This window comes from Panthera tigris, chromosome E3 (genome assembly GCF_018350195.1).
Source record: "Panthera tigris isolate Pti1 chromosome E3, P.tigris_Pti1_mat1.1, whole genome shotgun sequence".
Taxonomy (NCBI): Eukaryota; Metazoa; Chordata; class Mammalia; order Carnivora; family Felidae; genus Panthera; species Panthera tigris.
The window spans coordinates 768341-791604 of record NC_056675.1 but is presented as its reverse complement, the minus strand read 5'-3'; the positions used below and the strand labels follow the sequence as shown (position 1 = coordinate 791604).

The 23264-nt window shown below is 53.9% G+C and overlaps 1 protein-coding gene across 14 annotated transcripts in view; it reads right to left on the bottom strand.

The window, feature by feature from the left end:
• Window positions 1-23264, bottom strand: part of SUN1 (Sad1 and UNC84 domain containing 1) — a 54831-nt gene that overhangs the window by 4288 nt on the left and 27279 nt on the right. For 6 of the 14 annotated variants that reach the window (XM_042970964.1, XM_042970969.1, XM_042970966.1 and 3 more), the window contains 14 exons: window positions 18867-19064; window positions 18231-18314; window positions 17882-17992; window positions 16714-16812; window positions 16098-16191; window positions 14332-14390; window positions 14042-14187; window positions 13400-13576; window positions 10308-10394; window positions 9129-9172; window positions 7313-7448; window positions 5409-5660; window positions 4872-4956; window positions 2005-2120 (listed from right to left, as the gene is read on the bottom strand). In XM_042970964.1, the coding sequence (XP_042826898.1) occupies window positions 2005-2120; window positions 4872-4956; window positions 5409-5660; window positions 7313-7448; window positions 9129-9172; window positions 10308-10394; window positions 13400-13576; window positions 14042-14187; window positions 14332-14390; window positions 16098-16191; window positions 16714-16812; window positions 17882-17992; window positions 18231-18314; window positions 18867-19064 (1688 nt within the window). The remainder of the gene's footprint in view (window positions 1-2004; window positions 2121-4871; window positions 4957-5408; window positions 5661-7312; window positions 7449-9128; window positions 9173-10307; window positions 10395-13399; window positions 13577-14041; window positions 14188-14331; window positions 14391-16097; window positions 16192-16713; window positions 16813-17881; window positions 17993-18230; window positions 18315-18866; window positions 19065-23264) is intronic. The other 8 variants (XM_042970975.1, XM_042970976.1, XM_042970968.1 and 5 more) reach the window with 7 other exon arrangements.

Genomic DNA, 23264 nt, shown 5'->3' with positions numbered 1-23264 from the left:
AAACTTAACGCACAGCAACGACAAGATACTAGTAATACCGATGTAGTAATAAACAAACTTCTACACGGTAAACAGCCATCATAAGCAAAATCAAAAGGCAAAATGCGGAAAGGCCTTTGCAACTTAAACTCCAGAGGGTGACGATCTCCAGTATGTTAATGAGTTTCATAAAAGTTAAGGTAACCATCACCTTAAATGAAAATAGACAAGACAAACTCATTTTTTAAAAGAAGTAAATTTAAATGGTCCTCAAACATATGAAAAGATGCTGCATGGTACGTAATAACAATAGAAATACAAATTCAAACGACAGGTGGTTACCCGTTTTCACCGAAAGGATCAACAATAACGCACGGGTTTGACAGTGTCTGTCATTGAACCGGGGGCAGCGTTGACTCTAACGCACGCCGGTTAGAACGTGCCCCTCCGTAACCTGGTGCTATCCAGCAGAGGCCGTCCCGGCATCTACCCTCTGACCCAGCTACCCTCTGCTGTCCCTAAGATACACTGGCAAAATACAAAACGACACAGGCATAGGGATATTTTTGTGACAGAAGCCACCATGCCTGTGACGGGGGGCCTGGTGCATGCACTGTGCTGGCCAGAAAGCACCAAGTGAACGAGGCAGGGTCCCTGGCAGGCAGCTGCTCGTGAACTGGAGCAGGAGGGGAAGGGACAGACACAGCGACACCTGTGTATTTGCTCACGCCTGTACTCAGTTTTGGTTGATCCCTCGTTCCTGATTTATGTATCCTCTGTACCTGCCCTGTGCAAATGGACTGGGACCTCAAGGGTTAAGCTCTGTGCACAGAGGGTGCCCTCACTGGGAACAGCTTCCCCAGCACCCTGGAGGGTGGCACCATTCAGTGAGCCCTAGCTGTGCCCTCTACAAAAAGGTCTGGGCCTGGGCCCTGGGGGGCTGGGGGACACCCTCTCGGCTGCCCTGCCTTGGTTGTGGAGGTAGGAGCCGGTCCTGTGTCTGCAGGCACCAGTGCCTCACGTGCAGCCTCCCCGTCCAGGTTCCCGTGTGAGTGCTCCTCACAGAGCAGTCCCTTCCTCACGCACGTCTAACACAGAGTGCCACCGATCCAGTCGGCGGAGCGGGCACGACTGCCGTGGGCCAGTGTGGTACCGGGGGGACGACAGGAACATCAAGACCTCTGAACTGTTATGATGGCAAACGGCCCCACCCTGCAGCCAAGGCAGCACCTGCCGGGGTCCCGGGAGCGCCCACAAACCGGTGCAGGGGCACGCGGCCGTCCGCCCCGCGCCTGGGGGTGTGCACCCGCCGTGGGGTCCACCCGCCTGCAGCGATGGGCACCCCGCCAGACGGGCTGCGGCGCCCGACACGCGCTCAGGACTGAAGGGAAGCCGGTCCCGCGCACCAGACCACAGCCAGGCTACCGGGACAGCACCCGAGCTCCGAAATGTTAAGTTTACCGATACTTAATGTTCACAGGAATTCACGAATTCTCTAAGACTGGATGTGTTTCCAAGCGAAAGACAGCTATCCTGTGCACAGTTCCCACAAAAGGAAGCGTTTGACCTTTCTTCAAAACTGTCATTAACACAAGGCAGCATCTCAGAACTGGAGGGAAACCAACATACAGTTGAAACTCCTCCCCGAGTCTTTGGGACGGACCGTGTAAAACGGGCGCGGAGCGGCAGCGTGTGCGGAGGGCAGCCCGCGGACACGCCGGACAGAGGCAGCCGCAAATGCTGTGTGAGCACGGGCCCCCCAGGCCCCCGGGGCTCAGTCCCGCGGGGGCACCTTCCTTGAGGTGCGACCGTGTCCACCTGCTCTGCCTCTGTAAAGACCGAGAAAGCGCGAGCTTGTCTCCCGAGGGAAGGCCCTCGGCCGTGAGCATGGCCACAGCGGAGCATCGCCTCTGCGGGGACCGCGGGGACAGACTCGCGGACGAGGGCACGCGAGCACGGCGAGGGGATCGGAGGTATCGGGGTGGTGCCGGGGGCTGTGCGCGGACCCCGGGCCGGCCGGCTCACCTGGATCACGACGCGGGGGGACTGGGAGAAGTACCAGAGCGGGATCCCGAAGAGGCTGATCAGTGCGGTCTTGGTCTCATACGTCTCCGAGCAGCGAGTGCTCAGGATGCTTCCACCTGAAAGCAGACGTCGGAGCTGCCTGGGTGTCTGCACCGGCCGCCGGGAAAGCGGTCACGGGGGGCCCGTCCCCGCCGCGGGGGCTCACGGGCAGGTCTCTGTGTCCACAGGGAACCGTCTACTCTATGATGGGCCCCAGGCTCGCTCCCTCTTCTGCCAAGCCGGGCATTCAGAGTCTGCAGCCGCTTCGGGACACAAGGGAAGCCCCCCCCTGTCTGCACTACGGCGACTCTCAACGAGCTTTTGTTCCTCTTTCTAAATAAATGACAAGTCGACAAGGCACCAGAGCTGCCTGACAGGTGCGTCTGCTCTCAGAGGGCCTACTGTGGACAGGCCACAGCGATGGGACACGCTCGATCAGCAGCTGCTCAGGGAACGGCGGGGGGCGGGGCGGGGCGTGTGCTACCAGGTCCAGGTGGAGCGAGACGGCTGCACGACACAGCGAGCACGAACCCGCCACATCAGACGCTTTTCACAGGGTGAAGCTTAGGTTATGTGAATTGTATCTCCATGAAAAAGAAGTGTTAAAAAAAAAAAAAAAAAAAAAAAGAAAGGTCCAGTTTGCCCCTCAACAGGAAACAGGGCAGACAGGATGCTGCTGGCAAGGCACATGAGCTGGCGTGGGGAACAACAACAAATTAAAACGTCATACATGCAAATACCAGCTCCCGAGAAGCTTGCATCCTAAGAGGCCGTGGCTCCCGAGTGTGGCTGTCCATCAAACCCCTCAGGACACCTACACAGGCGCGCATGTGCGGGCGCTTCCCCTGACTGTGGGGGGCAGACCTGGGCGCTGGGAACTCAAACAAGAAGAGAAAGTGATTCTGACCTCACTCATCAACAGACTTGAATTTCTGAACCTTTGTATTGTGTCTTTAAACATCCTATCCTCGCTGAAAACAAAAAGCGTCCTTAAGTACAGACACTGTAAAAAATAGAGTCGACAAATGCCTTGTGCAGTGACAGAACCTTCAGTTCAACCTCATCAAAACTGCCCAAATTCCAAATTAATGACATACAAATCTGTAAGGATTAGTTATGCTTCTAAGAAAACAATGACCCAGCCGAATGGTTAGAAGAGCATTTGAGGTCTCAGAATTGCAAATAGTTTCTTCACCGATCACTGAATTTCAAAAACGTGTTTATCACGATATTCCAGAACAGTCCTTCTCAACAAAATACACACACAGGAGAGTCGATGGCCTTCCTGACTCCCATTCAGCATCAGAAGAACATGGAGGATTTTGCTGGCAACAGAGGCTCCGGGCCAGCACGTGGCGCCGCCGCAGAGACACAGACGGCCGGCGTCACGGCCGCGGCTGCAGTGGGGCCAGCGGGGACCAGGCTCCTGACCAGGGGCGTCGCTCGGGTTTCCTCAAGGGCTGGGTTAGGGTAAACCGTGTCCCTGCTGCCGGGCAGGGCTCCCCGACGCTTGCACTGGCCACCGCGTGGCAAGACCCTCTGTGTCAGGCACCCGGGTGGCGCGGTCGGTTGAGCGTCCCAGGGCGATGGGATTGAGCCCCGTGTCGGGCTCCGTGTGGGTGAAGCCTGTTGAAGATTCTCTCTCTCTCCCTCTGCCCCAGACCACACGTGCACACCCTCGCTCTAAAAAAGAACCTCCTAAGAGAAAGTGTTGGTCTGCTAACCCTTGGTCTGCAATTCCTAAACTTTAAAAACTCAGAAAACTAAGATTTTCTCTTACACACATGGTGGCCAAACCTTCCCCGAACAGACATCATGTCACCTGGAGTCTCGACCTGTCTCGTGTGGCATGGACATAGGCCCATTTCTTCACAGAGACGCTCTGTGTTTGATCCAGGCGCTGTCCCGAACGTCCCCGAGGAGGCAGGTGACGGGAAGCGTGCGAACCACTTCACCAAACCACAGTCCTCTTAAATTCTTGGTTAATTTTTTGAATTTAATTCCACTTTTTTAAGTAGGCCTCACGAAGCATGAAGCCCAACGCAGGGCTTAAACTCATGACCTGGAGATCAAGAGTCCCACGATCTACCAACTGAGCCCACCGGGCGCCCCACTAAACCGCAATTCTGTTCCTCCAAATACACCTGGGCCCTGAGCCTGGGCACGCGGGCACGCAGCACCTCCCCGACTTAACGGACCACAATTTTCTCCTTGATTTCTTTGCGGAACCAGAACAGCATCCCCATCGCTCTACGTATTCAGCAGCCGTTTTCACGGACAGGTACCACTGGCTACTTCCTGTCTGTCATCTGTGTCCCCTACAGAGTGACAGCTCCCGTAGGGCCGGGACCCAGAACAGTCCTCACACGCAGCAGGCATTTAAACATCGCTCACTGGACACCTAAACAACACGTGTTCACGTATCGAGTGCTCTCGGAAACCGGTTAAAAACCACTTTTCTGGTATCAGTTACCGTACTTCATTACTTAAAAAAAAACACACCTTACAACGCAAAAGATCGTAAATACTTGAGCAATATTTCTGTGGCAGTAAACTCTGATGTAGCTAGAAAAATCGAAAAGCTACTCAAATGCCCCCCCAAATTGGGACTTTGCTGATGCCCACAGTTACACGGGCTCACGCCCATGGACGTGTGAGCATAAACACCGGCGTTCTGTGGGAGAACCTGACCACACGCGAAATCAAGAGCACCGGGGACTACCTAGTCCTAGCAGGTTCGGGGCCACACGGAGTCGGGGCAGGTAGCAGCGGCCGCGGCCGCGTCTGCAAGCCCGCCAGCAGGTGACCACCGTGTTCAGTCTACTCACCACCAGACTCCAGGGCGAAGTCCACCATGCCGGTCTTATCTTGGGAATACAGCTTCAGGGCGTTGTTCACAAGGACACGCGCTTGCTGGACGGAGGCAACGTGCATTAGTGGGGGCCAAACAAGGCTCAGGTGTCGGTAGAGAAAGGAAGGCCCGATGTCTTACTAGAAAGGCATCTTCAGTTAACTGCAGCAGAATTCACAGGCACGGGGAGGGTCAGCCCCGCGCCAGACCACAGGGCCGCCACGTGGAGGTGGGACGGCACCACCCTTGACCCGGGGCCCACACACAGCCACGACACACAGTCACTGCTCCAGAGACCAGGCCCCCAGGCAGCGGCTGACCGGCAGCGAGAGCAGCCACAGCCCGCCGAGCTGGCGCCCTCTCCGCACCCCACACGGCGCCGAGCACCTCTGCGACCACCACCACGTCCCTGGGGGACCCTCGTCGGGTAAGACCTCGGGATCTGCCCGCTCGGTAACCAGGTCATCAGTTCCATCACGATACACGCCCCAAACGTTTCCCATTGCCTACTTACCGCTTCCGTTATCCCAGAAGCCCCGGCCTCATTCGCAGCAGACGGTGCGGTCTCAGGGCCGGAGACCCGCTGTGTCACAGAAGTGTGGCGGGTGACGCTCTCCAGCACCTGCAGCTCCAAGTCCCGCAACAAACCCTGCAAATCACCCTTGCTGACGAGCCGGGAAGACAGTTTCTGTAGCAGCCATTCCAGAGAACCGCCTTGCTCATCGGAGAACATGAGCTTGATAGTTTCTCTGACTTGGGCGTCCACCTGGTGAAATCATTAGTAAGCAGAACGTGAACTTACTGTTTTAACCGAACCATCTAAAAGCTTCACTTCTGTCACCTTAACACCTCGAAAGGACCACAGACCTTCTCCAAAACCCGTAACGTGACTGTGACAACTTTCTCCCTTCACGTTAAACTCGAGGAGCTCTCCAAAAGCGTCGGAATGCGTTACAGGAGAGCCGAGGGAAGGGAGGCTCCTCCACGTGGTCGCCCTGCACGCGCCCCTCAGCAGGCATCGCCGGGGGAGTGACTCATGGGTCCGGCCGCTCTGCAACCTCGGCGCGGTAAGGAAGCGGTCACGTAAGCAACACACGTGTGACCTTCCACGTGCCAGCCACGCCCCCGTGCTCTCGCTCTGCCCGCCCTGGCTCCGTGACGGACGCGGCACGGACGGATGCACAGGAGAAAGCACGGAGTCCCACAGCGAGGCCGGGAGGCCCACCCGGCCCCTCGCACAGCTCCGCAGCGCTCCGCACTAGGGACGCCCTGCTCCCGCGTGAACGGCGGCCCTCGTTCACAGGCCACAGGTGTGCCACGGCCTCCAGCCCCGCGAGCCCTCCAGCACCGACCCTGCAAGGCTCCTCACGGCCTCCGCGCTTCCGTCTGCCTGTCGCTCTCATTGCTGCCGGGGGCCCCAAGCGGGCCGCTGCCAGGTTCGGAGGATGCACCTGTGTAACCGGCTGATACCTCAAGATCTCCCCTACGAGGGCGGAGGGACCCAGTCCCACCAGCCACAAGGAAGCCGTCTCCCCGAGTCAGTGCTGGGGGGGGTGGGGGGGGGGGTCTGTCCTCCCTCTCGCGGCCACTTTGAGGGCCGAAGGACAGGTGTTCACTTTCGTCTGCAAACCCGAGGAGTGGAAACGAGTGACCCGCTCACGTGCTTTGCCCACGTCCCCACTGTCTTTGCTGTGGCCAATGCCAGGAGCTCTTTGCAGAGCAGAGATGATTTCATCAACTGTGTCGCAGACACTTTTTCCCAATCTACTGTCCGACTCTGACTTACGATAGCTTTTGCCATTCAAATGTTTCTTTTTCCATTTTCATGCAGCATAAATGTCTGGATTTCCTCTTTTGCATAAAGAAACTGGGGCCTGAAACATCACCGGGAGATGTGGCAACAGGAAGCTAAGCATCGGAGTGCCGTGCGAATCTACTCTGGTGAAAAGACGTACAAAATGGCCTGCCGCCAAACCAACATTGGCACGTGGCCATCTGCACACAAAGTGTGGACAGACGCACACCTAGGTGCTAATGTGCTAGAGGAAATTCCAGGAGAGCTGAATATTAACTATTTTATGGTAAATGTTAAATGCTATCTTAAAGGTTTAAAACTTCAGATGTAGGGTGACTCATGCGGTTAAGCGTCCGACTCTTGACTTCAGCTCAGACTCTGATCTCATTCATGGTTCGTGGGACGAAGCCTTGCATCGGGCTCTGCACTGCACTGTACTGACTGTATGGGGCCTGCTCGGGATCCTCTCTGCCCCTCCTCTGCACGCTCTCTCAAAGTAAATAAACACGTACCTAAGTAAATAACTTAAGATATAATGAAAGTTCTAAAGAAAGTTGAAGTTCATGAACATAAAAGTTCAACTATAGTGTTTATTTTCTACGATAAAACATTTTACAACTTGCCTTTCCGTGTATCGTGCTGACTTCCTCACAACTGGTTCTCAAATGCTGCCACGTGGACAATTCTGATCTCAGATGACCCAGCTCCAGTTCCAGCTGCTTAACCATGGAAAGGAGGTGCGGCTCTTCCTCAAGCCTGCTGGGAAATCGGGAGGAGGAAGGAAGTCAGGCGTCCCCAGTCGCACACGCTTAAAGTAAACGCGTGCGATAAACACGTGGAGGGACCCACAACCCCACAGACAAGTCAATACTGTAAACACAGCGACCTGTCCCACCTTAACATGGAAATTTAGAAGTTTCAAGTCAAATCCCAAAGAGACCTTCTTCCACAGCAGTGCACGCACGAACACACAAACGTGCCCTGGTGTTCAGGTAAGATGTCTAACACATGCTACTTACTCCCAGCGGCTGTCAGTAGCAGGAGAAAGCTCTCAAAACTACTTAGTACTTAAAACCCACATCTCTAAAGAAATAAATAGGGGCGCCTGGGTGGCTCAGTTAAGGGTCAGACTTCAGCTCAGGTCATGATCTCGCGGTCCGTGAGTTCGAGCCCCACGTTGGGCTCTGAGCTGTCAGCACAGCTTCGGATTCTGTGTCTCCCTGCCCCTCTGCCCCTGCCCCGCTCACCATCAGGCACTCTCTCTCCCTCAAAAATAAACAGACGTTAAAAGAATAATAAATAAATAAATAAATAAATAAATAAATAAATAAATAAATAAAAATAATAAAAATAAAACCTGTATCTATCTCCTCAAAACTATAAAAAAGACATCTAAAATCAGACAAATTTCTCAACAACCATTACAATGTTGAACATGAAATTTTCATGCTAATGGAACAGGTTAACTGAACTGAAAAATGTACGGCTTCAGAGTTTGTCTTAGTAATTCCTATTTTTATGTAGAAATTGTACATTATGATGCAAAATATTGTGATATTGTATTTGCTTAGAAGCAGCTGTGGTTGGTAAGCCACCAACACTACATGTCTCCAGGCAGGAGAGTCTGGGAAAACCATTTTAGCATCCACATATCGGCATAGCAACAAACCTTCTTGTGGAAATACAGGCTCTGAAAGGGAATTAAGACGTGCTGTTAACACTCATATCCATCCTGACGGAAGGATATATGGGGTCTAAAATAGTGATACGGGATCTAAGAGCCAGAGACAGGAAGGTGCAAAGTTAGAACTCATCGTCTGGTCCCCCACGTGGAGCCACAGGAGTGACAGGAGGGACAGAAGAGCACAGGTGTCGTGTCACAAACACAAATTGGGGGGGGGGGGTGTGCACAGGGCCCACATGGATAAAATTGGAGGGTGCAGAAAACGATGTGCAGCTTCGAGCGTATCAAGGGAAGGGAATGGCGTACTTCCAGAAGAATCCAGGGGAGCCGATAAAGGTGCCAGAGAAAAGGCCAGGGCAGTGAGGACCCCAACAGCACGCCCCCAGAAACTGCTTGGGGACAGGGCTGTTTAGGCGGCCAAAACACAGCCCAGAGGTGTGGCACAGCGCCCCCGTCCTGTATGTGAGAAGGCCCCTTACAAAAGGGCGGTCCTGGACGGCCAGGGGCGGCCCGCAGGAGAAGCTGCTGAGGTGGTGCGCGTCCAGGCCCAGAAGCCCACCTCCTACCGGGGCCCCGCAGGGAGGCTCTCTGTCGTCCGTGCCGCCAAGGGTCGCCCACCAAGACGCCGTGGGAATGTGTTCACCCACAAAGCCCAGTAACTAGAGGTGCACACGGGGTCCTGTCAATGACCGCTCTGTCCCACACAACAAGGAAACACAGAAGACAAAATTTTAATTTATTCAAAATTATCCTACCTAGCTGTTCTCAGCTTGGTCTGTTCTAATTCCTTCTGGATGGCCTAAAAGTGAGAGAAAGAAATCTGTTTAAATACAAGAGTTACATACTAGCATTTCATAGATCAGACACTCAATTAACCACGTGTTTCCATATGAAACTACACATATTTATCTGTGAGTTTTCCCTTTAATTCAAAGCCCAGACCTGCCTGCTAGCTGGCAGGGGAGGGATGTTTATTTTTTCAAAGAAAACTATTCACACACACACAATGTGTATTCAGAGAGCGGTGCCCGTCACATGGGACAGCCTGATGGATTTTCCAAACAAGCAGCTCCCATAACCAGCACCCAGGACAAGGAGTGGAACACTGCCACCACCTCTGGCAAGTCTTTTCTGAACGTGGCAGGATAAGGAAATGACAAATACACACACAAAGATGTGATGGTGAACAGGGTCCGTTCAGAGACGCAGGTGCTAACGAGACCACAGCGAGTCGAGAACTGCGCCTCTTCAAACTGTAACCGAACGGAGGCGGGCGTCCTCCCGGCACAGAGCGAAGCGAAGGCCGGCCCTGCCCTCTCGCTTCCTTCTCCGGCTGCCCACCTCTCCTCAGTGCCACAGAGACCCTGGTCAGCGGGTGACCTGAGCTCGCCTGGCTCCCCTGGGCAGGAACACGGCAGCTGCCCCAAGACCCCCAGGGCCGCGCCACGGCCCACGCTGGGTCCGAAGGTGCCCGCTGACCCTGAATCTGAGCGCCCCATGGTCTCGCTGGCTCAGATCAGTGCAGACATCCTGGCCTCCCTCCTCTGCCTTCACCCATACCTGATAATAACAGCTCTTCCGCCAGAAAATTAATCTGGTCTGTCAGACACAGTCGCTCTGGCGGAGGCTGTGGGACATGGAGAAGAAAGAGGGGCCCTGGAAGCTGGAGAGCCGGCCACGGCTCGGTCCCCCCGCTGCCACCTGAGCTCAGGGCCCCCTCAGATACCTCGGAGTCCGTGAGGCGGACACGCTAACGCGACGAAAGGGAGCTACCAGGGGTGGGAGGCAACAGTGAGAAAGATTCTTCAGTTTTACAAAGGACAACAGCAAGCCCCCTAAAGAGGCCCTTTAAAGGCTGAGGAGCGGGACAGCCGGGGCCGACCCCGATGTCCTCTCACTGCTGGGGCCGCGAGTGAAAGGTCGAGAATGCAAACCTCGGATTTTTGTGTCAGCTTTCCAAGAACGTCCTCTAGGTTTGAGATTCGCGATTCGTGCTCCCGGCGGAAGGTCACGGAGTCAGTCTTGGAAAGGGTCGGAAAGGAACAGCAGTGAGCGCATGGTACAGGGGCGCCAACAAGCAGCCGAGACCTGGCAGTCGTTTCCGTGCAGAGCCCCAAACACTCGAGGGCGCCCGGTCACGGCCTGGCACCCTAGGGTCCCTCAGGGCCCTCACCCCCCCCCCCCCCCGAACCCCGGAGCTCGACACAGTCCCACTTCTCCAGATGCGAGCGAACGTGTGGGCGCCTGGCGACTCTCAGGGGACGCTGCACGGACAGCCCCTGCCGTGTGAGCCGCTCCCGGTGTGCGCCACACGGCCGGGCGCCACACGTGACCTGGCTGCAGAGCGCAGCCGGGAGGAAAGGGGCAAAGCGCGGCGCAGGTGAGCTCTCCTCCGCGCTCACAACACGAGACGCGGGAGACAGTCGCGTCAGATGAGGAGAGTTTTCCAGCACAGGTGAGCCCCAGAAGACTGCATTTCACACTGCACACAGGTAAATACTGGAAACGGCGTGAGACAAACCGGGCAAATCTGCACGTACGCTGACTCATAACCTAAGCTTAATAAGATGAGCCCAGGAGGCATAAAATTTGGTCATTTGTAGTACACTAAAACGGATTCTTGGGTTTGTTTGCGGCTTTGTTGCTTTTAGCTACCATTTCTTTTCTCCACAAGAGAAGGAACGAAACCATAGGCAAAGGAGCTCGCCACCGTTTTCTTAAGGACTTCACGGTCCTCTCGCCCCCGCGGTGGGGACAGGATTTCAGGCTGCCCCAGCCAGGACCACGTGCTACCCGATCTGACTCTGCTCACCCACAAGCGTTCCGCCCGCGGGGACAGCTGGACTGCCGTAGGTGGTGCATCACGGATCCAGTGCAGCTATTTTATTTTTCAAACCGGCATCTCCCTCGAGACGGACGCGCTTCAACCCTGCCCACTATTCCCGTCCTGTCTGCAAAAAACGGGCCAAGTTCCCACTCACCCTTTCCGTCTACAAAGTTCTCACCTGGCCAACAAGAACAGACCAGTCATAACTGTGCCGGCGGGACGTGACTGAAGTCATCCCAACTTTATGGTCAAGAAAACAAAAAATAAGCAACGACTGAGGAATCAACGAAGGACGCCAATGGTCCTTGAGCAGGTACAAACACTCCAAGCATGGCAAGCTGGGGGGCAAGCTGGGGGACAAGCTGGGGACAAGCGGGGGACAAGGCTGGGGACAAGTGGGGGGCAAGTGGGAGACACGCTGGGGGACAAGCTGGGGGCAAGCTGGGGACAAGCTGGGGGGCGCGCTGTGGGCAAGCGGGGGCAAGCTGGGGGGCATGCTGGGGGCAAGCGGGGGACAAATGGGGGGCAAGGTGAGGGACAAGCAGGGACAAGCTGGGGGTCAAGCAAGGGACAAGCTGGGGGCAAGCGGGGGACAAGCGGGGGACAAGCGGGGGGCACGCTGTGGGCAAATGGGGGACAAGCTGGGGCAAGCGGGGGATAAGCTGGGGGGCAAGTTGGGGACTGGCAGGGGGCAAGCGGGGACAAGCAGGGGATAAGCTGGGGGCAAGTTGGGGACAAGCAGGGGACAAGCGGGGGGCACGCTGTGGGCAAACGGGGGACAAGCTGGGGCAAGCGGGGGATAAGCTGGGGGGCAAGTTGGGGACTGGCAGGGGGCAAGCGGGGACAAGCAGGGGATAAGCTGGGGGCAAGCAGGGGACAAGCAGGGGACAAGCGGGGGGCACGCTGTGGGCAAACGGGGGACAAGCTGGGGCAAGCGGGGGATAAGCTGGGGGGCAAGTTGGGGACTGGCAGGGGGCAAGCGGGTACAAGCAGGGGACAAGTTGGGGAGCACGCTGGGGGCAAGTGGGGACAAGCTGGGGGACAAGCTGGGGGCAAGCTGGGGGGCAAGCAGGAGATAAGCTGGGGGCAAGTTGGGGACAAGCTGGGGGGCACACTGGTGGCAAGCGGGGGTAAGCCGGGAACAAGCGGGGGGACAAGCGGTGGGCAAGGTGGGGGGCACGCTGGGGGCAAGCGGGGGCCGTGCAGAGAAGGTGCAAACTGTGCCCTGTCACCTGAGCGTCCTCCCATGCTATCAACACATCACAATGAAAACTAGTGATGTTCCTCAGGCCAAACCAGAGTTGAGAAAAGGGTCATTCACTCCACTAACATTCCTTTTGGTCCCCATCAGGTGTGAGAAGACAGTGACTTGAAAGGTGGGTGGGGAAGGTGGTGGGCGGGGCCATGGGGTGGGCAGTGCTCCCCCGAGGCCAAGTGTGGGGGTGCTGGCACTTAGAGACAAGAGGCAGGCTTGCCCAGGGACACGGCAGGACCAGGTTCTGCGCAGGGCCTTGGGGGTGCCCAGGCTGGAGGCCAGCAGCACCAGTGAGGGAGGGGAGATGGGCTCACGCCTTGACTCTGGTGCTGAGTGGGGAGGGGGCTCTTGGTCGAGACCAGAGACGTGAGGGAACAGCAGGTTGTTAGGGCAACGGGCAACCCGTATTTGAAAGATTTCAATCCAAAGTATCTAAACACTGAATAAACACGCATGTTGGAACCTAAGAAAATAAACATCAGCCGTGGGGAGAGTGGACTGACAGGTCTCTCCTTGAGAATATACCAAATAAACAAGACTCTCTTCAGGGTTCCGGACAGAGAAGCAGCTACTCTTAACCGCTTGATGACCTCGAGACATTTTACATCAGACTTGAACTTTTCAAATCAGTGTTGACAGGAAGTGCAAAGCAAATCCCTACTGAGATGAAACGTCACTGAATTGTGACAGGCCATTTTCAGATTAAAACGCAGGCCAGGAGCCACCTGCAGAGCGGGGTACCCGGGCACGCCGGAGCTCCCAGTCACGGGACAGCACACGGCTCCCAAAGACCGATTGGCACGGCCACCTGTCCCCTCCGTGCCTCTCCCACTCTTCATCCCCACGAAGAGAACAGACCCTGGGGAACTGCTGGGCACGACCTCAGAGCCCGACAGTCCGCCAGCACGTGTGGCCCCTGAAGGCCGCCCCACCGCTCTTCTAACCGGGGACAGGGTCCCGCCGCCGTCTCCGTCCATCTGGTCCACCCGCGCCTGCAGTCTCCGAAGCACAGCTGCCAGCTCTCGGAGCTTCTCGTCGTGGCCGTGACACTGTCCAGACAACGAGGCCACCTGCCTTTCCACCTCGCTCACCGGACGCCGGGAGAAAGCCTCGCCGCCGCCCTACAACAGGGACAGCAAGTTCCAACCGAGACACAAATGGGGAACTACGTCTGGCGTCAAATAATCTGAAGTGCAGTTTTAAGTCAAAAGCACAAACCAAACACTGCAGTGAAAGGTCCCCTAAACGCTACGGATACACAACGTGACGATGGCCGTCGTCAGGGATTTTCCCCACGTGGCAGACATGGGGGGGTTGTATTTTCTTCTTCATACGCTCTGTATTTTCCAAAGTAGTACACGTTTGTTTTTTTTTTTTTTAATTAAAATTAACGGAATGAGAAAATTTAAATAGGCATCACCCAAACTATCTCCGAACACTTAAGGAGCAAGTCTTAAGCCTTGCCTATCTGGTGTTTAAACATACTTTCTAACACAGGGCAGGGCACCTGTTCCCAGCAGTACGAAAACCTACTGTGAGGACTACGGATGGGGAAGGCCGGGGAAGGGGGCTTCCTGGGTGGCTACCTCTGGCGGCGGGCTCAGATGAGGGGCTTCAGGTGTGAAGGTGCCCTCAGGGACGTCCGCCCTCTGGGTTCCATGCGCACGTGTCCAGTTGAACACAGGAAGGCCTGACAGGAAGTGTCCCTGGCCCCACAGGGACAGACCCGCACCTAGAAGAGGAGAGGGACCAGCTGCACGTGTATGTACAGACAACGCTCTGCACCACGTGCCCTGCGGTCCGCACCTCTTTCCCTCCTTTCACCTTTACGTGTATCCGTTAATCATCTGAGGTGAGTAGGTCGAATTCTACTTACCTAGTAAAAGTAATAATGGAATGAACAAGATTAAAAACTTGCAAATGTTTCGAAGGCACCTAGGAATAAAAAGAAAAATATTACCTTGGGAAAAAGAAAGGGCAGGATCGCCATTCCATTTTACCTCTCTGCGTAATTTTATACCAAATAACCCCACTCTTACTTCAAAATGAAAGTCGACAGTATGAGAAATGCAGTTACAGCTGTCCGTCTGTTTGCAAAGTAGGCTCCACACCTGACGTGGGGCTCGGACACATAACCCAGAGCTCCAGCGTCGCAGACTCCCCGACTGAGCCAGCCAGGCGCCCCCTCGGCGCCTACAGGGGAGCCTGTCCATAAACTGATGTCTCCTGGCCCATATTAACCATCGACTATGTTCACTAACTCTTGACATGCAAGGTGCCACGCAGGGCACTAAAGAGCTTTGGTCACTAGCCACACTAAGGTCACTGGGAGCCGGGGGAACTGCCCGGTCTGGCTCCCGGTCCTGACCATCCCCCTCCCGATCTGGGTCACCCCTGTACTCTAAGAATGACAGTGCCTTTCCTTTCTCACAGAAGTGGTCTGAAAGATTAAATAAAAACATGAAAGCACTTTGTAAACTATTAGGTGACACAGGGGTGCCCGGACGGCTCAGTGGGTTAAGCATCCAACTCTGGATTCCAGCTCAGATTATCATCTCACAGTTGGGAGACCAAGCCCTGCATCAGGATCCTACTTAGGATCCTCTCCCTCCGCCCCTTTCCCCCTCAAAGGCATGTGCACACGTGCGTGTGCCGTCTCTCTCTCAAAAATTAAGAAATAAAAATAAAGTGATATAAAATAGGCAAGACATTAATATACTGAACTATAAAAATGTAAATAGAACATAAATCATTATAAAACATCAAATCAGGGGTGCCTGGGGGCCTCAGTCAGTTAAGCGTCTGACTTAGGCTCAGGTCATGAATAAACATTAAAAAAATAAACAAAAGAGGGGCGCCTGGGTGGCGCAGTCGGTTGACTGTCCGACTTAGGCTCAAGTCATGATCTTGCGGTCTGTGAGTTCGAGCCCCGCATCGGGCTCTGTGCTGACAGCTCAGAGCCTGGAACCTACTCCGGATTCTGTGTCTCCCTCTCGCTCTCTGCCCCTCCCCAACTCATGCTCTCTGTCAAAAATAAATAAACAGTAAAAAAAAATAAATTAAAAAAAAAAAAAAAAAAACAACAAATAAAACCCAAACAAAAAACCCAACAAATCAAATTATGTCCTGCAATTAGCACAAGGTCAGTATTTTATTATAAAAATTTTTTTAACGTTTATTTTTGAGAGAGACACAGTGCAAATGGGGGAGGGACAGAGAGAGAGGGAGACACAGAATCTAAAGCAGGTTCCAGGCTCTGAGCTGTCAGCACAGAGCCTGACGCGGGGCTCAAACTCACAAACCACGAGATCATGACCTGAGCCGAAGTCGGACACTTCACTGACTGAGCCACCCAGGCATCCCACAAAGTCAGTTCTTTAAAACACCCAGTTGAGGGGCGCCCGGGGTGCTCAGTTGGTTAAGCGTCTGACTCTTGACTTTAGCTCAGACCATGATCTCATGGTTCGTGAGTCTGAGCCCTGCATCTGGCTCTCTGCTGACAGCCTAGAGCCTACTTGGGATTCTCTCTCCCTCTCTCTCTGCCCTTCCCCCTTTGCTGTTTCTGTAAATAAATAAAGTAAATAAATAAATGTCCAAAAACAAACAAAAAACATTGAGTTGACATGATACTGGTTTTCTTACCTTGTAAGAAGAAACACATTCAGCCAAGAAATCAAAGTAACAAACTGGTACCATCCAATCCCTAGCCACCAGAATATTCCAGAGGCTGCCTTCCCTAAAAGAGAAAACACCAAACATTCTAAAGAAATGGTCTTTGGGAAATCAAATTCCTAAACAGACAGTTTTCGTGAAGGCCAAAGGAGAGCACAAGGAAACGTGCAAACAAATATCACGTAAGTATGCTTAGATGAAATCAGGGATGGTGCACATTAAGATGCCGATCGTCACAGCAGGAATATCCATACAGTCAAACACAGGGACGTCATAAGCACAAAGCAATATGGAATGCTGAGCCACAAAACAATGATAAAAGGGGAAACCCCAAATTCATGCATTCTCAATTACAGTTAACTCAAGCAGCGCAGAGGAGAAACAAAGACGCTCACACACCCTCACACACCCGAGAACACAGCGTGTTAGCACTTCTACGCAACCAAGAACGAAACATGTTATGTCAAGGATCAAAGCACGTAGCCCTGAAACGAAACTTTCATCTGGTTAGATAAGTCATCTCTTGCAGGCGCTAGCTGCCCAAAGCCCTGGAGAGAGCGCTAACACAGAGAGCCAGAATAACCACCTGGAGCAACCACGGCCAACCAAAGGAGCGACAACAGTGTCTTCGACACAAACCATCCGGAAGCTCCAATCCTCTGCAGCATCTGTACCAAGAGGTGACCTGTGATAGACAAGATGCGTGCAAGAGGGGCACACTCAAAACTCACACCGGAAAACCAGCTCTCCATAGTTACAGTACAAGAAATTCCCACTAGGATGCATTTTACCAAGACTCTCAGATCAGTTACGTCAAGAGTCTCTGCTCAAGGAGACGAGACGATCAACCATTTAAGTCCGAGCGAGATTCTGAAATTCAGTTATGAAACGCCGCCGCATTCGCTTCCTCCCCACGCAGGAAAGGCAGACTCCCCTACAGAAAGCCCTGAGGGTGGTGGGCAGCTACCCCCACGCCCACCGCTGGAGCTAACAGATAAAATCTGTGCACACCGGCAGTTTAACGTGCTCTAGGTGAGACCACGGTGACTCCAAAGCCACAGACTTGGTCTCCACTTGATCACTCTACGAGTTAGCGCTTTCTAGTGAAAAAGTATTTTGGAATGACAAACGGCAGTGCCGCTGGATAACAGACTAAAACGACAGACTTTGGTTATCAAACATCACGCATCACATAAGGCAGAAAAACTGCTGAAAGTTATATACGCATTTGCGTGTGGACTCCTGACGCTGTTAATTCCGACATGCCTGAGAGGGAAAGAAACATCGTTGAACAGGAGTTTTTAATCTATCATTTTATGTTCTATTAACAGTTAAGAGGCCATTACTTTTGAAGTTTAGCTTAAAAAAAAAACTGTCGAAAAAAGGTGCCCCTTCAGCAAGAAACCTACGGGCGTAAGTTGGAAAACACGTAATTGTGCACGTACACCTCCCTGCTGCCAAGGCTCAGGACACGGCGGTCACGGGAGCGACGCACAGGGCCACGGCTCCTGCCGAGCTCCACCAGGGGAGGACGACCGGCCTTTCTAACCCGTCGTGTCACCTCAAGCAGGTTACTTCTCAGACGTTTGGCCTGCACTCGACACGTCCCAAAGGAGCTTTCCGACAGAGACGTTCTCTGTATTTCAAGCTAAAGCCAGTACTCTTCCTGTCCGTTTTTACAACACAAACAAACAAGGAGCCACGGCGTTTGCGAAGAACACGGTAAGAACAAAACAGAAGGTGTGAGAGACAACCTGCGTAAGAAAAGACGGGCCACAGGGCCCCCGCCACCCTCTCTGGCCTCGAGGACCGCAAGCGGATGTCTGCGTGCGTTTCGAGGAGCTTCTTCCCCTCGCAGTCATCGCCTGTGGGTGGTGGTGACAAGCAGTTAATCTGACAGACTCCCACGCAGACCTGGTCAGTCCCGACCGTGCGCAACAATGGCAGTTTGAGAACATTAGGAAACGCAATTATGCAGGAAAATACACACGCGGACACGTCGCGGCCAACGCAATCCGGGGCGGCCGGCGCTACCCCGCGAGGGTAGCCCGCGGCAGCCCCCGCCGGTGCCCAGCGTCCCACGCGCGGCGCGGCCATACTTACACGGGGACTCCCCGTTTACACCGAGGCGGCCGTCCTCTCTGAGAAGCCCTCCTACATCCACCGTCCCACAGTGACCGGAAAGAGCTGCAATACACGCAGAAAAGGCTCAGAGACGCTCGCGGAGGCGGGGCTCAGGCCGGAGGGCACGCGAGGCAAAGCACGCGGGCCTCGGCCCACGGCGCAGCCGCGCAGGGGAGGCGGGGCGACGGGGCGCCGCCCGGGAGACACTCGCGGGCCCCTCCTGGCCGAGCAGGGCACCCACAGCCGGGGCAACAGAGACGGACGGGCCCGCTTACACGCGGCCGGAGACGGCTACATTGTAAGTGCCGTTCCAATAAGCTACTTCTGCCTTAAAGAGGGAATACGAATCGAAAGGGCAGTACGTTAGCTTTTTAAAAGGCGTCTCGAAAAACATTGACGCGCTGGTCCGCTTTCAGAAAACAGAACCAAAGCAGCACATGTTAGACAGTTCCCTCAGCCCCCTCCAGGAAGACCCGGACAAAGCACCACGAGAAAGTCCGCGGAAAGGGCGTGAGAGGAGCAACGTGGATAAAGCGCCACGCAGGAAAAGCGGTGTTTTCTCCACCTCGAAAGCACGATTAGGTGGAAAAAGGAGGAAAAAAATTATTTAAATACCTTTTGGTTCATGGCTTTTTGACTTATAGCTTTTTGATTCACGATCTTTTGATTCGTAACTTTTCAATTTGTAATTTCCTGATTCATAATTGAGCTTCATTAAAACCACTCGGAAAAGGTGGGCTAAGAATGACGACAGGGATGACGAAGCGTCCGTGGCCAGCCACAAAATCCTATCCGTGTGGAAAGAGGCACCGCCTATTGAAAAACCGTGAACAGAGTTATTTCTTCCCACAGGGCCGACATCTACTCCCCTGAAAAGTCAGAGAGCCAAATTATTCATCTCGGGAAGAGCAGAACCAACTCTTCAAAGGTACATCAGAGAGGACTCGGGAAAAGCCCTGACGACAAATGTCACCGCCTCGCGTGGCACATGTCACCTCCTGACAGAGGCAGAGCGACACGGCAAACCCGTAACGGCGAGCCCGATGCCAGATCTCCGGCCCAGGCGAGCCTGCACAAAACAGCCAGTCTGAGGTAACTGCACCCTAATTCTGCTGACGTACACCCCAAATCTAGATACTGCTCGACAGCCCCTCCCTTAACTGGCCTCTGGCCCGCCCAGTTCACTCTGTCACCTGCCTACAAAAGGACCATCAGATACGACCAGCAGCTGCAAAGACGCCTGCGCCAGAAACCACCGGCAAGAGCGCCTGGGAGGAGCAGTTAGATTCTGGAACAACTAAGCCAGCAGTTCTCAGCGGTCCTCTCTGCTTTTTATCAGGGCCTGGAGCTTCAGAAGATACGACGTGATCTCTGCTGTGTCCGTCCTATTAACCTAAAATGTGCAGGGCAATGGTCTACAAGTTCCAGTTGCCGGAACTCTGCATTCCTGACAGCTCCCCTCACACGGAGACCCGGTGGCAAGGCCAGGGCCTGCCCAGAAGCGCTTCTGAGACTGGTCCCCGTACCGCCCGGTCAGGGGCCCTCGTGCCAGCGTGCGGCAGGAGACCAGCTGGGACTGCTGAAGTCTGGGTGGGTGTGATTTTAAAGAAATAAGATGAGGTTGTTTTTTTTTTTTTTTTTTTTTTATGGAGGCCATTTGTGGCCTAGAGTCCGGTGCCAAAAGCACCGTGGAACCCGTGGACCGTGGTCGGTCCCCACTCTGCTCACTCTCCTGTTCTACGGTCCAGTGAAAACTGGCTACAAAGCTCCGTACAAAGAGAAAAAACTTATTGAGAGGTAATACGTGGTCTGGTTCCCTGATAATCAAAAACACTGAAACTCCATTTTTTACCCACCAAGTTGGCAGAAGTTTAAAAGGAAAAACGGAGCCCTGGCGAGAGTACACGGGGCGGGGACCCGCATGCTGCCGTCCTGGGAAAACAGTGCGGGTCAGTCTCTGGGAAGTCAACTGGAGAATCTATTTATTTATTTTTATTTATTTATTTAAAAAAAAAATTTTTTTTTAACATTTATTTATTTTTGAGACAGAGAGAGACAGAGCATGAACAGGGGAGGGGCAGAGAGACAAGGAGACACAGAATCTGAAACAGGCTCCAGGCTCTGAGCGGTCAGCACAGAGCCCGACGCGGGGCTCGAACTCATGGACCGTGAGATCATGACCTGAGCCGAAGTCGGCCGCTTAACCGACTGAGCCACCCAGGTGCCCCTGGAGAATCTATTTAAACTGAAACTGCACATGGGGGCGCCTGGGTGGCTCAGTCGGTTGAGCATCCGACTTCGGCTCAGGTCATGATCTCACAGCTCGTGAGTTCGAGCCCCGCGTCGGGCTCTGTGCTGACAGCTCAGAGCCTGGAGCCTGCTTCCGATTCTGTGTCTCCCTCCCTCTCTGCCCCTAACCCACTCGCATTCTGTCTCTCTCAAAAATGAGTACACGTTAAAAAAAAAATTTTAACCCGAAACTGCACAAAACCATTTTCTTCCCAGAGTGACATCAATGTAGGAAGTGCAAGTGGAAACGGGTTTTAACTACTTAATTGCTAACTGCGGCATCTTCAGGACAGAGGCTTCTCCTGACTTAGGGTCCAGCCCTCGTGTCTCAGCTGCCCAGCTCAGGGACGGCGCCTGCAGCTGGCCCGCCACAGCTGTGTCTACACTGCATCTGCTCGCTTGGTGACAGCCACACCCCGCCTGGTGGCTCTGCTGCACTCACCCAAAGGAAGCAGGCATTTAAGTCCTTCTTTCTCTAGAGCCTAAGGCTGGTCCAATAAGCAAAATCCTCCTGTAAGCCACCACGACAAGTGACAATTTTTCAGAACAGTGACCTATCTTTAACTTCTACCTTTTGTTGGGGGCTTTATGCGTTGCCTTAGGCAAGACAGAGACTACAGAAGAGTCTGTTTCCAGATCCCCTGGGTGCTTCCCTGGGAACACAGGAAGGACTCAGGTCAGCCTGAGGCCCAGGAAGGCCCTGCGGGCGCTAGGCTCCTCCCAAGCTCCCAGCTTCCTAAGAGGACTCCAGTCTGGCCCTCTGCACGCACCCCATCAGTACCCTGCTCTGGAGAGGACGGCTGGATGTCCCAAAGGAAAGACGTCCGAGCCTTTTAAATGTAAAGCCTTTTTGATGTGAACCACATCAAGGGTGTACTTCACCCGAACCTCAAAAGGTCCAGTCCTCAGAACCCACGTGGCTCTGCGGCCTCGAACGCACCCGTTCTGGTTTTTCCACCGCACGGAAGGATCTGCCCACGTACACACATAGGTACGCAGAAGGAGACACACCCGATGAACGCTGCTTTTAAAGGGATACAAACAGAAAAACCTGAATGTCCGTCTGGATACGAAACTGATGAACTAGGATTTGGCACGTGCACCTAGTATCACAGAGCTGTCAGAAATCAAGTCGCTCTAACTTGGCACATAAAATGAAGAAAGATGCACAGCCATACGCGTGCATTTAAGACAAAACAGAGCACGTAATTCCATAGGTACAAAAAAGCAAAATTTAGGTGGGAGCTGCACAACATTGTGAATGTACTAAAAAATGCCATTTAATCGTCAACTGTAAAATAGTTACTGGTTAATTTTTGATGTTATGTGCATTTTACCTCATTTTTAAAAGCAAAAGAATCCCCCATGATCTATTCCTCTCAGCACCAGCTCCTTCTAGAAGGGAGACCAGAGGGGGTGGAGGAGGAACAAGGAAAAGGGAAAGGAACTTATTTTAGCCGTACCATTCCAAAGTTTTACAACAAGAACATAATTAAAAACAAAAATACTGACACAAAACGAGTGTGGGGTTAATTCACGCAGCGTGGTCTGGACCGGGCGATCAAGGGAGAAGCCTGCTGGCCCCACCGTGTAGCGGGGTTAGCTCTGGGTGGAAGGGTCCAGGAGACTGTAATTCTCCTTGTGCATCTCTGTGGTTTCCAAATGTTCTTCGATAGACACTTTGCCCAAATAATGAGAAGTAGACGTTTGTAAGAGTAGTAAATTAGTGTTGGTCATATGATCGCTGTTCTAATTTAAAAGAACAAGGCAGGTGATAAACACAGAAGCCCGAAGCAAATAAAAATGTGTTTTCTCCACAAAAACATTCAAGACCAACTCAACGAGAAAGCGCGAGGGACTCCCCGCCGCGACTACCAGACCCGCACTGGCTCCTCCATCCGAGCGGAGCTCGGGCCGCTGGCCCCTACCTACAGCGTCAGGATGAGGACAGGTGGCTGGGGGTAATAGACACACGTGACCTCCACTATGCTACGAGGGAGGGGCCACCCCCACTAGTATGTAAGCACCATCGCTGCACCAGGCGATGGCTGTGGAACGCACTTCCACTTGAAGAACGACGTTGTGTTCCACTTGGTGGGTGACAGCGGGCTTCAAAATGCAGCCTCAATGTAGCCACACACACAGCATCTTTGATGGTGACACAGAGTTCAGTCAAGTGCCGGGCTTTCCCCCCGATGGTGAGCCCACAGGAAGTGGCGTGGCATCTCGGGGACAGCGCCCTGGAGGCACGATACCCGGGTCCGGGTGCTAGCCCCGTCCCTTCCCAGCGAACTTCCTAAGCTAATGCCTGGTGCGCCGGTCTAGAAGACACGCATGGCCACGCTGCAGGGGGCTGCGGCGCAGGCCAGAGCACCAGGGGCGGAGAGCGCCCCGTGACACTGGCTCCACAACCCGGAAGGGCCAGGAACGGAATCCTCGTGTCCGTTCGGCCCCGCCCCCTCCCCTTCGACCTATTCTGCTAGGTTAGAGCCAACAGTGTCGATGACCTACAGTAGACAAAACCAGAAACTCGAGCCACAGGGTAAGACGCTAAAATGGGAATAACTCTCAGTCCTGGGACCATCCTTCATTACCTCAAAACAATCATCTGAAAAGTACTGCGTGCCCTTACATGCGGGGCACAGCCGGGAACATGGCGAGACACAAATGACGGGTCACCCTCCTGGCCACTGGCCCTGCCCTGTCCTCCCGAGGAGGACCTCG